At 36.6% G+C, this 17,474-nt stretch overlaps 1 protein-coding gene across 5 annotated transcripts in view; it reads right to left on the bottom strand.

The window, feature by feature from the left end:
• sipa1l2 (signal-induced proliferation-associated 1 like 2) overlaps positions 1 to 17,474 on the bottom strand; it is a 79,515-nt gene that overhangs the window by 11,729 nt on the left and 50,312 nt on the right. For 2 of the 5 annotated variants that reach the window (XM_036585888.1, XM_036585889.1), the window contains exons 12-15: positions 13,417 to 13,511; positions 13,218 to 13,324; positions 11,685 to 12,109; positions 9,546 to 9,672 (exon numbers count right to left, since the gene is read on the bottom strand). In XM_036585888.1, the coding sequence (XP_036441781.1) occupies positions 9,546 to 9,672; positions 11,685 to 12,109; positions 13,218 to 13,324; positions 13,417 to 13,511 (754 nt within the window). The remainder of the gene's footprint in view (positions 1 to 9,545; positions 9,673 to 11,684; positions 12,110 to 13,217; positions 13,325 to 13,416; positions 13,512 to 17,474) is intronic. The other 3 variants (XM_036585892.1, XM_036585894.1, XM_036585893.1) reach the window with 2 other exon arrangements.

Raw genomic sequence — 17,474 nt, 5'->3', positions numbered from 1 at the left:
AAATTTTCCGGTTATAAGAAATTGGGATAAATCTGCATTCCTCACATTACATTTTCCGTTAGACCCTGGCTTGCTTTCAGTACCTATCCCAGTGGTTAGTCATTTAAAATATTTGGGGGTAGAGATATACCTTTCTTTGAATGATAATCAACAAACACTTTAATGATATACTGAAGCAAATTAAAATTGATAACTATAATTGGTCAAGATTACCTACCTCTTTACAGGCTAGGATCGCAGTGGTGAAAATGAATATTTTACCGCGAATTATTTTTTAGTTACATGATTACTTCACCTCGTCCCATACGGACTACACTTTCTCAAACACTGTCCTCATATATTTGGAATGGCAAATGACCCCGGATAAAATTATCCACCTTCCAGAGATGCAAGTCTGAAGGTGGGCTTGTGTTTCCAAATTTTAATATGATAAAATAGCACCATTCCCCACTTTTTCACAATCATAATGTGCTGACAGAAAACTCTCCATTATAATGCACCCAATGGGAGAGCCAAGAAATTCACATTTTAGGTGATAATTTTGATGAAAGATCCTTTCAAAATATTAGAGAGCAATTTATTTTACCTAGAGCTTCTTTCTTTAGGTATTTGAAGCTCAAATCTGCCCTGCGGTCTTATTGTGCATCCCTGAACTCTAAGTTACAGTTACATCGAATGCTTAAAACAGTTAATCCTTATAAACAGTGTGCTCAGTCTGGTCCAAGAATCTTAAATTGGAGGATCAAGAGTTTTTTTTATAGGCTGTATATAGGAAACCATCTGTTTATCTACAAGAAACCCAAATCACCAAATAATACACTGAAAATTCTTGCACAGATTCTATTTAACACCATCTCATATGCATCTTGCTCAGTCTCCAATTTGTAATGTGTGTTCCTGTTAGCCCATGATGTTCCATGCTCATTTTTCTTTTAAATGATTTTTCTTCACTTAATCTCTCAATTCAGCAAAAAAAAACTGTTGCTCTGTACTTTGACAGCTGCAAAAAAGCTGCTGGTCAATCGATGGAACCCTCAACACTACATCTCAAGACGGCACTGGATTTTGTCAGCGTTTGATATTTCTTCTGAAATATCTCAGGGGCTCAGTCAAGAACTCTTGATGCTTGGAAGAGGGTGCTCCAAACAGTGGAGTCCTTACTAGGCTCTTGTGAGAGTTGTTACTTATTTGTTCACTTTTATTTTAAAAGAATTCTCATCACTTAATCCACACATATATTTATTTTTCCCTCTTGTTGTTATGAAGCCATGTACTCATATATTTTTCCATGTACTGTCTGAAATCTTAATTTTGTAATCTGCCAACACACCCTGGGGCAGGGAGGTGGGGAGGGAAAGGGGATGTTCTGTGATCTTACGAAAGAACAATAAGACAATTGTTCACAAAAAAATTCACTGATACCTTAAATTTACTAAAACCTTTAATACACTGCCAAATTAAATTTAGTGATACATTAAAATTCACTGTCACCCTAAATTTACTGATAACATAATTATACTGCCATATTAAAATCACTGCCACACTAAATTCACTAAAACCTTAAATACAGTGCCAGCTTAAATTCAGTGCTCCCTCAAATTTACTGATACCTTTAATTCACTTCCAGCTTAAATTGACTGGTACCTTAAATACACTGTCACCTTAAATTTACTGATACCTTAAATTCATTACCACTTTAAAATGTACTGACACCTTAAGCACACTGCCATTCTTAAATACACAGCCACATTTAATGTGCTGATCCCTTAAATTCACTGCCACCTTAAATTTAGATACCTTAAATACACTGCCTTATTAAATTCAGTGCTACTTTACATACAGTGCCACCTTAAATGCAGTTCCAACTTAAATTCATTTTTTGTGCTGTTATTGCTGTGCATTAGGCAGTAAGTGTGTGAGTCTATGTGTACTGTGTATAAGTGTGTGGGAGAGATGTGCATTGTGACGTCACTTTTGGCAGTTACATTTGAATGTCCTGAACATTTTGCCATTTATTTCCTACAGGGGAAAAAAGTCATTAACAAAAAACATGCATTGGTTTGGTCCAAAAACCACAAGCACACTATTCAGGTATGGACCCTACGATCCTGCAAAGTTTCATGATTCTACGTCAAAAACTGTAGGAGGAGAAACTGTTTCAATTTTGAGTGCACAAAAAAATATTTAGAACAGTAAGTTGGCTTTTTCAAGCCAACGTAATAAAATTATGAGAAACAGTAAGTTCCAAGCCAATTTAATAATAATTAGAAGAAGAAGAAGAAGAAGAAGAAGATCAAAACAGTAAGTTGGCTTTTCCAACTTATGGGATGAAGGTGAAGTAATAAATTATGCAAAGAAATAGATGAAGTACAGTCCGTACAATGTAACCTACCTATATGGTAGGTGGAGCCAACAAAATGGGCAATAAATGTAAATACAAGTAAAGTGCTCAGTGAGTGTATACATAAAAAAACAGTAATAACAGCTGGAAAAAAGATGATGAAAATGCTGAAAATATGTAAATAACACCTGACAGATGACTTTATAGCAAGAACACTACAGTGTATAAAAAATTTGAGCTGCATGCAACTCTGATTCAGTGATGTTGACAGTTATTAGGCAGTCCTGTGAAAAAGTGGGTAGGCCAACTTGGTAGATACTATTTCAGAACACGTTAACGTTTCACAATGTTATTACATCAGGCTACAGACTATTCCTGACAGCTGTGCAGTCATCACGCTACCTATTCCAACGCTTATGCCCTATGGTGATACAAATCAAAAGCAAATCAACCAGCAGGCTGGACTCACATACACAAAAAACAACCAACACTGCAAAATCCTTCACTATAAGGCATGTGTCTGCTCACCACAGGCACATTTGCCCATCGGAGATGACAAAGTTAAAATCAGACAGTTAAGATGTACAAAGACAATGAACAATAAGAAAGCAAGTGGCTATCTGCGGGGTCCAAGCACCATGAAGACCTTGTGTGTCATTAACTTGCATTAACTTTATTTTAATATCCCTAATGGGGAATTGAAACCAGAAACTTATTCTTCAAACACAGATGCTTTCATAGCAATCTACAAACAGCTCAATGCAGTGTTGTTAATTTCAAACTTAACAGTCATGTACGCCGCATGATTTTGTGGAAGCCCACCAGATTTGATATCAATTACTCAATAAGGGTTTCTCAGCAACCGCTTGGCCAACTGAGCTGAAACTTTGCATGCTGCATCCTAGGGGTACTTTATATATGACTTATTAAGGACAACCCAATCATTGGACAAATATGGACACCACTGGCCAATAAGCTTTCAACAAGCATTTGAAGGGCTTAGCACTGGCTAAAAATTATATGATGTGTCCACACAGGCAATTTCTAATAGCCTATAAACTTTGACTTCAATTGGGTGCCATGAGGTGGCACTACAGAACAAGTCCTATAAATTTTTATCTTGGATTAAAATAAATCTATTCATATCATTGTTTACACTGAGAATGACATTTTATCAAATACAAGTCTTTTAAAATTCTTTAGTTTTTCTGCGGTTGACCAATGTTTGATAAATGAGCTTTTCGAACTAGTCTGTAAATTTTAGTCAAATTGTTTCAATTTTGGTCTTAAAACAATCTGTGGAGTATGTAGGTAAATAATTATCAAAAAAATATTTAATTTATTGCAAAGAAAGGCCATGAGACATTAACGAATCTGTTCGGCCTGGCTTTTTCTGACTTAAGGGGCTATAGATTTTTTTGTTTTTATATGATTGTGATACAACTTGGCAAGAATGTACATTTTCTGAAGAAGCATGCAAAGGTTCATTTAAACTGATTGCCATAAGCGCCTACAATACCTAATTTAGTGCATATTTATTAAAATATCATATCTTTTTATCACTACAAATAAAGATAATGGTTTCAAATTACACATCTCATTAACATGTTCCACAATTGCACAGGAAATATGGAAATTTGACTTAAACTCATCTTGGACACCGAATCAGGAATGATAATATCTTCTCTGGCCACCAAAGGGAGCATCAGCATTACATGCAAATTATGACTTCAAACAAACATACTTACACTCGTAGGTATTGCAATATCTATCTTTTGGAATTTCATGTATTCCACCGAGCCTAGCAATATGGCAAATACAAGTCTTATAAAAACTTTGTTTTTCTGTAAATCATCAGAGCTTGAAAATGTATGTTCTTCTACTCCTTCCTAAAATGTTTTTGTATAGTATCAAAATATACATCTTAATGAGTCTTAACACTTTGCAAATATATGCATGTTGCTTAACTTTACATGAGATCCTGTAATTTGATTTGAGTACATCTGGATCACAGTGTCAGATGTTATATTTTTATCCTGACACCAGAGGGAGTTACCTGAAAATGTCAATGTTGAATGAATGAATAAAATTAACAAATCAGTGGAAAGCTTTACTACATCCATTAAGTCTGCCAATTGTGCAAACGTAAGTCTTAAAAAATGGATATTTTAAAAAAAGTTATATTTTACTACTTCTTGAGGTTTTATCAAATTATTATTTTTTTAAAACAATCTGTGGATACAATAAGAAATTATTATTAAAAACATCATGACTTTTAAGCACAGTATAGCAGCAAGATTTAAATAAACTGGTGTGACCTGGCTTATTCTGCCTTAAAAGGGTAGAAATACATCAATAATTGTCCAATTATAACCAAATTGGAAACAAATTTACAAAATGACAAACTGAGGGCATACTACGATTTTGTTTTTTGTTATAGTACTTAATAATCACAGTAACTGCAATGTGGGAACTAGTTTGTAAAATGGTGCTTGGTTCCTTATTGCTACATACCAATAAGATTTTTTTTTTAATCTTAATCTGAAGAAAAGGAGGTCCTTCTTAAAAATCCAACAATGTGCAGCCTTCTATGGCCAGAGACATGAAATTTGCTTATGCTACTACTAATGGTGTATGGTTCCTTGTTGCTCACTTCCAATAAATTGTTTTTAAAATTGCGGGTGTGCCACAGACCTCTGGTGGCTCACCATGTGACCATCCACCTATGAAGTCTTAGGTGGTGGGTTCAAATGCCATCGTGGACGTTGAACAGAGCTGAGCTATAAAAATTGTAGCAGATATATCACTTAGTGATCTTAATTGTGAGAAAAGGAGATCTTTCTTAAAAATCTAGCTATCTGCTGCCTTCTACGACCAGAGGCCACCACATCAACCCTCGTTGTCCTCATGGTGCTTAGACCCCGATGATTGCCGCTTGCAGCTATATTCATTATTATTGATAATAATTTATTGTTATTGTAAATAACAATTTATTACTATTATTATTATTATTATTATTATTATTATTATTAGGAGTTTTTTCATATTCAAAACGAATTGCTCAGACCAAACCGTAAGTCCTAGAAACATGAAACTTGGTCAATAGGTACTAGTCCCTCCCGCTACTCAGACACATGACATGAGCCCAATCGGCCTAAAGGGGGCACTATAGTGCAGCAAAATGCGTTTTGCCTCATAACTCTTAAATCTCTGAGACAAACTTCAATTTTTTCCTGATTCCTTGGGTAAAGACAAACAACTTTATAATTTGGAACTTTTGGCTCTGCCTACTTAAATTTTTCACAAATTTGCATAATATGCAAAACCTACTTTTGCAAAATAGTCCTAAGGTTCAGAATTCAGAAGAGCCTGAACCTCAATAATTATCAAAAAAAAATTGTCTTTTGTGAACAGCATGGCTGCCATATGCTAATAATCCTTCTGAAATAATTCAAAATAATTCATAATTAAATTAAAATTCTATAACTCAAGAATCCTTCACTTATTTACTAGAATATTCTGAGACAGTGTATCAATTTTTGTGCGCATAGGTCTGATGGATGTTTTGAATAAATAATCTTTATTTTCTGATAATGTTAACAAGTAGTGTTTATTAACCAAAGAATAGTAATCTTCACACTGTAAAATATGCCTTAGCTTCAAAGCCTGTTTGTAAAAGGGGCCTCCTGAAGCTTGTTAGGATCTGCTGTGTGAGCAAGAAGAACTGCCCTTGAGATAAGAACCAGCCCTGGAAGAGGTGAACTTACAATGCAACCAGTCAAAAGCTAATGTCCTTGGGTACTGGAACATTCTGGTACAACTAAGATAAGATATTTTTAAAAAACATATTTCATGTATGATTGGAAATAAGGGTTCCCAAGTGCAGATGTGACGGTTCCCATGTACATGTAAGATTTGGAGATAATGGGAACTAAGACGGTATAGAATTCCATAGAAAAAGAGGGGGGCGATTTCTTCATCGCTCCAAACAGGATATAAAAGTGGGTGTTTTTGACATGTTCTTTGCATTGTGGTTGTCCAGGAACCATCTTGCCATCCAAGCTCAATAAAGCAGAAGGCCTTTTCCTTCCTTCCACAAGAACTCAGCGGCTGAAGTCTTTTATTTTACCTTGCTTTTTACACTTTGACATTTTTCTTATTTTGTTAGAAGAAGTTATATTGCAGTTAGCTCTTAAGGTAACAGTATTAGAACGCGCTAGGAGGATCCATCTCTGTCCACGGGCCTTGAGCACAGAAGAGAGGCTTTTGGGCCTGACAGGTCATTAGGAGGCGCTGTAAATGCTAATAACTGTTTCTCAGCATCTGTACATCCGATCAAGCTGAAATTTAGCACATAGCATCTATCAACCAATCAGCCATCAGCCAATCAGCATTCAGTAGACTTTTGACAGCTTAACATTGACCAATCATGATGAAACTTGAATGGTGCCTCTATGGGTATTTTCACATATAGTTCTTTTAAAATGAACTGAATGGAGTTCTGTTAAAGTGAACCTGAAAGGGAACCAACTGCAAATGACCTCAGCTCTTTCTGTGTTCACAATGTAAGTGAACTATGAAGAGGAATCTCTTTGTCAAGAGATAATATGCACAGAAAACCATGACTCAGCGTTCACAAAGTCCACTTAACACACAAATGCCCCAAGTGTGAAAACACGCTATGTGGCCACTTTCTAACAACCACTGATGTTTCAAAAGATTTGGCCACTGGGGGCGCTATTCATGAAATTCAATTAATTATTACATGTTACATGTACATACTTTTATTTTTGGTCATGTATTTATGTTAGTCTAATGTAGTGCAGTGTGCCAAACAAATTTCCAATCATAAGTTTATTTTAAAAATGCATTTTTGTAATCGTTAACTATTTGAAAACTATACTTTTCGAACTAGTCTCTGAATTTTGATCATACCTTTTTGAAATTGGTCTAGAAATACTCTGTGGACTTTTGTGACTTTTTTTACTCAATATAGTGTCACTATCAATTCATCACTGCGGTCATGGCATTTCTAGCTTAAATTGCTATATCATTTGTCCAATCATCTCTAAACTGTAAGGAATTGTATATGTTGAGACTCTGATGGGGTCTGCAAAATTTTGTCCTGATTGTCCTTTATGGGGCACTTTAGCACTCAAAAAAACTTAATCAATAAAAACGTTATTACAATGTCATTACAAAGGCTACAATAAACAATTGGTGCCATGTGGTTCCATTCACTGACCAGAATAACTTTTTAATTACATTTTATGTCAAATTTTGGACTGCTTGTCTGGTATTTTGGCTTAGACTACAGCTTATTATACAAGGCCAAAAGATCAATCTGAACAAAACTCTGTGAAGGTCCCTGGTCAACAATCATATCATATTGAGACCTTTTGATGAATTCTGACCCACTCTCACTTACTCCTCTATGCCAAAAGGGCCCCTTACGGGTGCATTGGGCCTCATTATAGTATACATATCAAAGGGTTAAATATGGAGAACGAAACCACCGTGTAAACACATCTATGGGAGAAATTTTTCCATTAGTCATGTTGTTTTGACATCTATGTTAGCTTGGATGTTCTACAAACCTTTGTAGATCAGTACAAATGAATGTAAACATATGTTTAAAGGCCACTGCTCATTGTTTAGGACAACTGAAGGCCTTCTGACAAACTCACTTCCTTTCAGTTTTTTCCTCTCAGCATTAACAGCATTAGGCCTTATTATTACATTTTCACATGACTAAATAAAATGCTTGTTCAAAACTGCATTATTCATAACTTGTTGCTCGACAGAAATGTGCCATCACTTGATGTCCCTGTTTTGTAAACCTAATGATGCCTATGGCTTTAAGATTTATATTTTGCAGATTTTTTCCATCTATTCTAGATGATCATATTGTTACTCAAGGTTTTCAAAAATGGTAAATTGCGAGCAGAGATAAATCAATATTGCAAAAGCTTTAATGCTTGATGAGACTGGAGAACACAGAGGAAGGAATTTGAGACAACTCTTCAATGCAGAATCCCCACCCCCACAGGTTTTCAGTAGGGTTTGGTCAGGTCAATAGCATGTCAAAAGATTAATTCTGTGGCAATTTGGACCTATGTTGTACATCATTTTCCTGCTAGAAACCAAATATAACCCAGTTTTAGATTTTTGGCAAAATCAGACAGATTTTCATGTAAAATCTCCTGGTATGGGGGCCATGATGGCATGCATCCTAAGAAGGTTGACCAGGGCCTTTGGAAAAAAAGATCCTCACTACATTACAAATTCTCCACCATACTGCACAGTGATTTTACGTGAAACCACTTTGAGTATTTGCTGCCAAACAAGCTGTCACATCTGGCCATAAAACCTTTTTCAAAGTGGCATCTAGCAGGTGCTTGCGTTTGTGGAAAAAAGAGTGCTGTGTAGTGCCAGAGATTATTTTTAGTTTTTTTTCTCTCCAAAACATAAAAAATGTATTGCTTTAGAAATAACCTGAACACTTACAAAAAAGATTTAAAGTTTGAATTTAAAACATCCATCATCAAAAGGGGAAACCACAGCTAAAGGTAGGCTGACTGTAACTGTTAATAGTTAAAAACTTAGTGTTTAGTGTTGCAGATGAATACACTTTAGCTTCTAAAAGTGTGCTCACCTCACAATATGTTTTTCTCAGCTCAGCAAAGTTAACTGCTTTAACTGCTTTAGCTAGGTCTGTGTTCGCATTTGGATAAACTGAACCATTTTGATTTGAGAGCTTGATGCGGCTGAGCTAATGAATTGGAGTAAACGGACTGTGCATGTCATGCTCTGCGGTTCTGGGAGGTGAGTCCTTTCTCTGTTTCAAACATGCCCAAAGATGTCAATGGTTTGTTTTTTTCCTTGCTTCGTTTTCTTAAACTTTTTCTTAGACTTTGATGGTAAGAACCATGTTTTTGAATACCTTTGGCATGATGCAGCACCAACTGACACTAAAAAAAATAAAAAACAGCCAAACGTCACTGTTCCTCTGTCATCACAGAACCAAACGGCCGAATGGAATCGCCGTGTAATATATTGAATAAAATATTCCTTACTTTGAAAAATTGTTTGTGAATCAAAATGAAAAATAACAAATTGTAAATAAACTCTATTTTATGTCAGCTCAAAAGATTCAAGCTTCTACTGCATCTCCTTACAGGACATGTAACAGGTAACAGCCCACCTTGTCATAGCCAAGCTGCCCAGGCAGACTGTCTAGCAGCAGAATCTTGAGGAAACCCTCCTTAGACAGTGTCTTGAGCTTCCCATCAGCACCTACCAGTTGAGATGAGTCCATCCTATATATCTGCCTGAGAAAGAGAAATTAGAACAGTATAAGCCTATTTCATCCTCTCTCTTAAGTAGATGTGTGGTAAGACAACAGGTGAATTCCAGCTCTCTTTACATCATTCACATTGGTGAATTATTACAAAAGGTCATACAGAGTGAAACTTTATGTCTTGTAAGCATTACAGTGACATCCAGTGTACTCATTCAAGCCCATCAGTGCCAAATTCTATCTGGACTCTGGATAGAGATTATAACGTGTCTGCTGACATCCTTACTTATGCACTGCTGGTAGAGATGCATTTTGGCTCTGGAAGCCAACATAACATCACTATGGTATTTTAAACCTGGTTAAACATTGAAATAGTAAATACAAAGTGTAAAAGGAAGGGGGTTTTAGACCTTGGGTGTCAAACTTAGGATTTACTTTAAACCCCATTTCTTTAATGAAATTATAGATGTTAGCAATACCTCTGGCCTAATTGTGACCAAACATACTAATGTATAGAACATAGCCGATTCCAAATATACTTAAGTCATCACCCCTCATTGTTTTCCCTTTAAATACAGCCCCTCAGACAAAAAATGCAAACACAATGTCACTTTTATGCTAATTATACAGAGTTTTACAAATATGAGCTCAGCCAGATTCAATGACAGTTACACATAATGGAAGAAGTCAGAATGACCAGAACCTTTCTTGTGCTAAATTTTGATAACACAAAAGTATTGCTGTTTGAAGTAAGGTTGCAGAAGTCATCCTTGACCAAAAGTTACAGTAAAGGACCCTATAATGCTAGTTTTTCAGTACCACATAAGTAACATCTGAAAAGTGTTACATAAAAGGGAAAAAAGAAAAATCAAAAGAAAATCGTATCTAATAAAGTTTAAACTTTGTCTAATCCAGGCAATCCAGAGTGATTTACAATTATAGTTAAATGTAACATTAGAACTAACCCCAAGGACTAATTTATTGCTATAGCAATGGCATTCTTGCCTGAAGGATGAACCAAACCCTGGTCTCGTGTGGGGATGGTGAATGTTACCCAGCATGCTATCCAGCAATCACTGACAGAGGCCTTGGTCAGAAAGGGAAAATAAAGATTTCTCAGCACCATCTGGCAGACTAAAGTAACAATGCATTTTGATATCCAATCTTATGCCTGTGAGCATCATAAATGTTGAAAAAATTGGAAAAATGAATGAAAAAAAACAACAAAAAAAAAACAACACACACCAATACTTGGACCATTACTTCTATATTGTTTATTTATCCAAAACATCAGAATACTTTTCATGATTTTTTCCTTCCTCCCCTAATTAAAATTACACCAATTTCCTAATGTAAATTAGGTGCTGTTCAGTTTTTTATATTAACATTCTTGACTAAACTAATCCTAACCCTACTAATGCCAAAATTGTGTCTATCACTAGATCCAAAGGTCTTTTACCCATAATCTCTATGCTGCTCTTACACCTCCAATAAATGGCCATTCTCTCATACCTGGGGAGTCTAGAGAGGACAACAAACTATTATGAATGGCAACTTGTGCTGTGTCATGCTTGTGTGACTTTTATTGAAAGAGCACTTGAAAGAGTCTTCTTCTTCTTCTGTCAGTTTATATGTAAGCATTCCACAGTAGCTAATAGGTCTAGTAGGAGATCAAGTTTAAGGTAGTAAAACACTGTAATGGCTGTTTATATTTTGTCTTAATTCTACAAGTCAGGATGACAGGCTGCTTTAGCCGGAACATGCTCAGTCACATCTTTCTGCTTTGGCAGTGACTGATTACAAAGACTTTAAAGACTACACTCTCCTAGCTAGGCTTGAGTGTCCTGTTCAAACCACACTTACAGAGTTGAGTTTGGAGATGGAGCAGTAGGGAAAGTGAAAAAACTGTTGCCGGCCGCACAATACAAATGAACTAGAGAAAACTTTTTCAAAGACAACACCGGAGAGACAAAAAGATCCAAAAACCAAAGCTTTCTCTGAATTTGTCAGATGAGATGTGGTGTATGTTCCTCTCCACTGTACCTGGATAAAGAGGAGATTTCACTCAAGTTCCCTGTGCTGCCATCAGTGGCATGGCCTACTGCTGAAGCGGAGACATGACCCTGCGTCAGTAACATCTTCTCCCTGTCTCCCTCCCTCTCTTCTTCCTGTTGGTACTCCAGTGCCCAAGGAAAGCCTGTCTGTCCTCTATCACTCCTTGGCACAATTTCCACAGGGTCTACGTCTGGAATGGTCAGTGGAAGAGGTGGTGGGGCGGGCATACAGGGGGTTGTGTCAATGCCACTGTCAGTGGATGCACCTTTAATGTAAGTGAGGTCCAGGGTTGCAGGATCCATGGGGTCTCCTGAGCCAAAGCGCTTGTCATCACTGCTGCTTGAAGCATTACTGGATAGAGTGTTGCTACTGGAGTGACTAGAGCAATGACTGTGACCATTCTTCTTTTGGGCCTATAAAACATAGCATTCTACAGTTATCAAATGCTTAACCATTTTGACATCATGAACACCGTCCTCAGACAGAAGCATAACTTGCAATCCATGCTCTTTAACATAAACGAGTATATTTTTTAAGCTGTTTTTCACTAGAGACCTGCCTTGCACAGGTTCATGACATGCTTAGGAACTTCACAAGGATCTGAAAATATTTAGCTTTTCAGCATCTAGCGTGTCATGGCTTTATATAAGTAACTGAAAATGCAGTTATTGTAAATATGATTTTTGTTCAGAGACCAAAGGCAGCTAAACCTAATGGATAACAGAGTCTGAGGGCTTTTATCCATGCAAAACCTTATACAGATGCATTGCACTAGTCTTTTTCGGCGACTTCTACTGATCTAATGGAAATGAATAATTGATTTTTCCATTAGATGATTGCACATTCTAAATCTAAGCCATTTCAAATAAATTGTAAGTGGGTGATTTTTGAACTTCAGTGTACATCACTGAAAATAATTTACCAAGGTTCACCATTATTAGCTCGTATAAAAATAAATTTCACTCCTTTTCCTAAAACCAGTACAGATACATTATCAAAAAACTGACCAACTTCCACTCAACATAAGAAAGATAAAGGGATCATCTGAACTAAGTAGTGCAAACTAGAGGGATATAAATTTAACATGATTTCTTGCTGCTAGGAAAAACGTCAGAAGAAAATGGCAGAAGGAGCTTTGACCTTTTCATGCTCCATAGATCAGCTAAATTGGTATTTAACCTGATGCTTAGAAACTCTCTGTCTCTGTGAAGACGTGGCGGTACAGAATATAAGCTGTATATTGTGTTATGCTCCACAAAAAAACAAAAACAAAACAAAAAAAAAAAAAAACTGTGTGACATGTCTACACTTAAAAAGGGTTTTGGCACTATGGCACTTGAACACAGGGGCGTGCATTTCTAAGCAGGCAAGGAACCTAGAGGGGATATGAAAATAGGTCAACAACACAAAGAAGTCCTTGTCCTACAGTCTTTGTACTGCAGGATATTCTCCTTTTCACTGTTGGATTTAAAACGCATTTCACCATTTTTTGTAACATTTACCAAGACCTATTTTACGCACCTGTGGGAATTTTATGGGCAAGTCTTTTATTTCCTGCTTCTGCATATCTCTGTTCAGTATCCTAGTGGATGGGATGTGCCACTTGGCTTCTGAAACAAAAAAAGATACTGAAAATAATTTGCTAAATTTTTCATGACCCTACATAGTCTGTTGAAAGCATCTTGAATCTTACTATAGTTCAATGAGATGTGAAGCTTACCAGCAGATCTGGCCCGGTCCAGTCTGGATTCTTGTACTCTATAGCCTTCTGTCTCCTTCCCTTCAGCCTGGTTGTGAAAAGCAGGGGACTGGCATCTACACATTAGACAAAAGCAGTGGCAACCAACAGTTTTCTCTCCATCTTTTGCATAGACTCATGGTCTAACATTTTGTCTTATTGACCATCAAAAAATCTTCTTATAGATAACCTACATATGAAAGTGTGCAAATTACATATTTAACTACATATTTTAATTCACATAATCTGCTCTGCTGAAACTGTACTAAAACGCTGCACCTGAGGCTCTATGAATCCACGTATTAATTTTGGAATGTCTTAATATTTGACTGTATGTTTCTGAGGAGACTTCATTCCATTACATCAACAAGGCCATTAGTGAGGTCAGGTACGAGCTAGCCGATTAGGTTTTTCTCACAAATAGCATAGCAACTTATCCCACTTGTACCCAAATGATGTTGAGGTCATGGCTCTGTACAGACCAGTCACATTCTTCCAATCCACTCTCAACAAATCCTTTCTGTAAGAATCTTGCATTGTGCATGGAGTACATTGTCATGCTAAAACAATGAAGGGCCTTCCCCAAACTATGCCACAAATTAGGAAGCACAAAATTGTCTAACTGCGAACTAAGGAGCTTTTACAAAAGCATGAAAAACAACCCCAGAGCACTTTAACAACCTCTATCTCACTTTACATTATGCATTCAAGCATCAATGTAGTATTCTCCTAGCACCTGGTAATCCCAGAAAAAATGCCAGACAATGAGGCCTAATTCATCACTACAGTGACCGTGTACCGTTGCTTGACCATAGAAACATCTATTATATAGCACTTAACCAGTATTAATCCTGAGAAATTACTGAAAAAAATGCTGGTTGACGACGGGTTTTTCAGTTTGTTAACAACAACGAAAAGAAAAATTCTTAATACTGATATCAAAACTACTTTAACTTACTGATGCCAAAAATATGACAAAATGAAAATAACATTATGAATAAATTTACATTATCACTATTTTTCTGCTTTATTAGATTAGAAACATATTACTGAATCAAGGACATGGTGTCAAAGTAGATAACGTACACTTCCCACTCTCAGAAAGCTCAACTGGGGAATGTCATGTCAGAGGTTTTTTTATGTGGTGATAGCTGTCCAACCCAGTGTGAAGATTCTGGGTAAGGGCATGTGAGGGGCAGAGAGAAAACCAGCAAACTAGAGGTATGTGGAGGCTGTTTCGTTGTAGAAAGCTATGATTACATGGTGCTAGAAGTGGCTTGCATTTGGAAACTCACAGCACTGGTGCCTGAAATTTCCACAAAGAATTTACGGTAACACTTTACAGTAGGGTACTTTTCATAAGGCTACATGACACCTACATAAGCTTATCATGTCAACTGACATAACTCATTTACTATTGAAAGATAATTGTGTCCTGTCTACCCTTGAATGTTATGTTCTTTGGTTATATGTATCACTGATTTGCTGAGATTAGCTTATACTCAAGGGCTGATCATTTTAGAATCGCATGAGTTTAAGGATAGCCTGGGGACTTAGAGATGGGTTTCCAGTTTACAAACATCAATGGGTGTGCACACAGATGGGGGGTTTGGTAAATCTTGCTAGTCACAAGATTGTAACATTAGTCAACTGAGGTAAACAATAGATTTCACATTATTTGCATGTTCTTGTTGACTCAATAATAAAATGCCATTTTGGAGTTGGATCTGTTTGTTTTTCATTTGCACATTAATACTGTGTAAAATGTTAGCTAACAATAGTTGACTATCAGTGTTGGCTAGTCGTCAGATCTCTGAACACCTAACTAAATTTGCCATTCACTAAATATTCCTGACATATCCTATGAATTTCCCAGCTAACCTGGTTTATTTGTTGAGTCTGTCTATCCTCTCCTTATCTGACAGTATCAGGAGCATGGTGGTATCTTTAGTATTGCTCAGCTTTTTGTTCAAAGTTTCCAGTTCACATTAAACGATGCAGCAGTTACATTCAGGCACCTCAGGCCACTGCCCACTCAGGCACCACTTAGGTTGGAAGGGGAAAATTCGAATAAGGAGCTGGAGAATAGAAAGCTGACTTCAGCCTTGTCTAAATCATCTAGATGTGTTGTAGTTCCTTGTCAATGTTGTTTTAAGCCGTGAAAAGTGTCACTTCCTGTTGCTTTCTGCCCCCTAGTTGTGCACACATCTCTGTGATGACGTTGCACAGAAACACATCTATAGACCCAGGGGAGCTCTGTCTTTGTGACCAAATGGCAGTTATGGTCATCAATAACAGGTCATGCTTTGCCCAAGAAGTAATAAATTATACCAAAAGAACATCACTATCATCTTTGGCATCATTATAATCTATCTAGTTTGTGCATTTGGAAGGCATACTTCAAGGTGGTTGAACAAAGCCTCAAGAAGCTGGATATTCTGGATAGTAGCAGGCAGTTATCTGTATTTTGGGAACAGAGGGAGAGAGACAGACAAAATGCTGGAGCAGACCAAGCGCCATTCTTTTTTAATTTATTTTATGTGTTTAATCTTTTACCTTTTAAATGTAAACATTTAAATCAACCAATTTTGCCATGATCATTATTTATTCTCAATCCCATAAAAACCTGTTTTGGCCTGACAGATTTTTCGAATAAATCTGGCAAAAACATTGTCGTTACTTCATTTCTGCACCAACTCAACCTATATCTTACACTATAAAGGCTACATTTGCCAATTTTGATCAAAATTAGCTAAAGTAGCCTTTATGATGACAGATGACACCTACTGGAATAAACATTTATGTAGGGTTATGTCATTTGTCATGACAAGCTTATGTAGGTGTCATGTAGCCTTATAAACAATATCCTACAATAATGTCACTGAATTTAGTAAAAGACTTTTACTGAATTTGTGCCACCACTTGTGAGTAAATTCAATGAGTGCTCAAGAATCATGAGTACTCATGAACTGCAATCTGACACAGCAGACAAATGAGCCCTTACCGTACCCCAAATCAGTCACGTATCTGTTAGCTTGTCAACTGGTTGGCTTAATACTTCGCCCAAAAATGAGTGCCAGGCTGTACAACGTAGGTATAGCTTGTACTTTATGCCTATAACTGTTAGCTACTAACTGATTTGTAAAGTTACATAACTGCTGGGTTACAGTTTGTTGTTTCACAGTTAGACAATTGCACACAATTTTGTCAACAAAAAGGGTGTTTTTTCGTTGACTAAAACTAACTGCCACTTTATTCACAGTAAAACAGATAAAAAAAAATAAAAAAAAACCTATAAAACTGTCTAAAATTTAAAAGACATTTATGTCAAATGACTAAGGCAATGTCTAAATGAGTAAAGAAATGAAAACATTACACTGGTCTCAACAAACAGTTCTTGTTTCGACATTGCTACCAGAAGACATGAGGAATTCTGTAGTTACTGTTTCAGCCAACACCAGACGATTTCACAATCATAGCAATCATATGTGCATGCAATTTAAAAGAATAATAATTTCCATTTACCACAGACGTAGCTGATCAGCCAAGACATGTTTTTTTGTCCTAATACTGCTTCTTTAGTTTTGCACTTGTTCTATGCTATCTTTTACAGTAAATACATGCCCAAAACTTTGCTAAAACCACTTTCAGGGTATTGTTAAAGTTGTCCAGACTTGTGTGCATTAGGACACAGTAAGACAGGATGCCCTTAGAGCACAGCTACACCAGTGAAGTTTTGTTCATTTTTATAGCTGACAGTAAGCTATAAATAATATTAGCTGAAGCTACGCCAGAGCTTGTAGCTGAATCTTCTAATTATCTGGATACTTTCAGGTGTACAAGGCCATATCTACTCGCAGTGGTGCTAAGGATGGCAATGAAATTTGCAAAGTGATCACTGGAACAAGGAATTCTAGAAATAAAACATTTTATTTTTTGCACTGAAAATTAGCAGGACACGAGGCAAAACTTTTGCGACCGTTCTGCATAATAGAAGGAAGGTTGGTCACCCTGACCTTTTTCTTTTTAAGTTTTTTCAC

Source organism: Colossoma macropomum, unplaced genomic scaffold, assembly GCF_904425465.1.
Source record: "Colossoma macropomum unplaced genomic scaffold, Colossoma_macropomum, whole genome shotgun sequence".
Classification (NCBI taxonomy): domain Eukaryota; kingdom Metazoa; phylum Chordata; class Actinopteri; order Characiformes; family Serrasalmidae; genus Colossoma; species Colossoma macropomum.
This window is presented reverse-complemented; position numbering and strand designations above follow the sequence as displayed.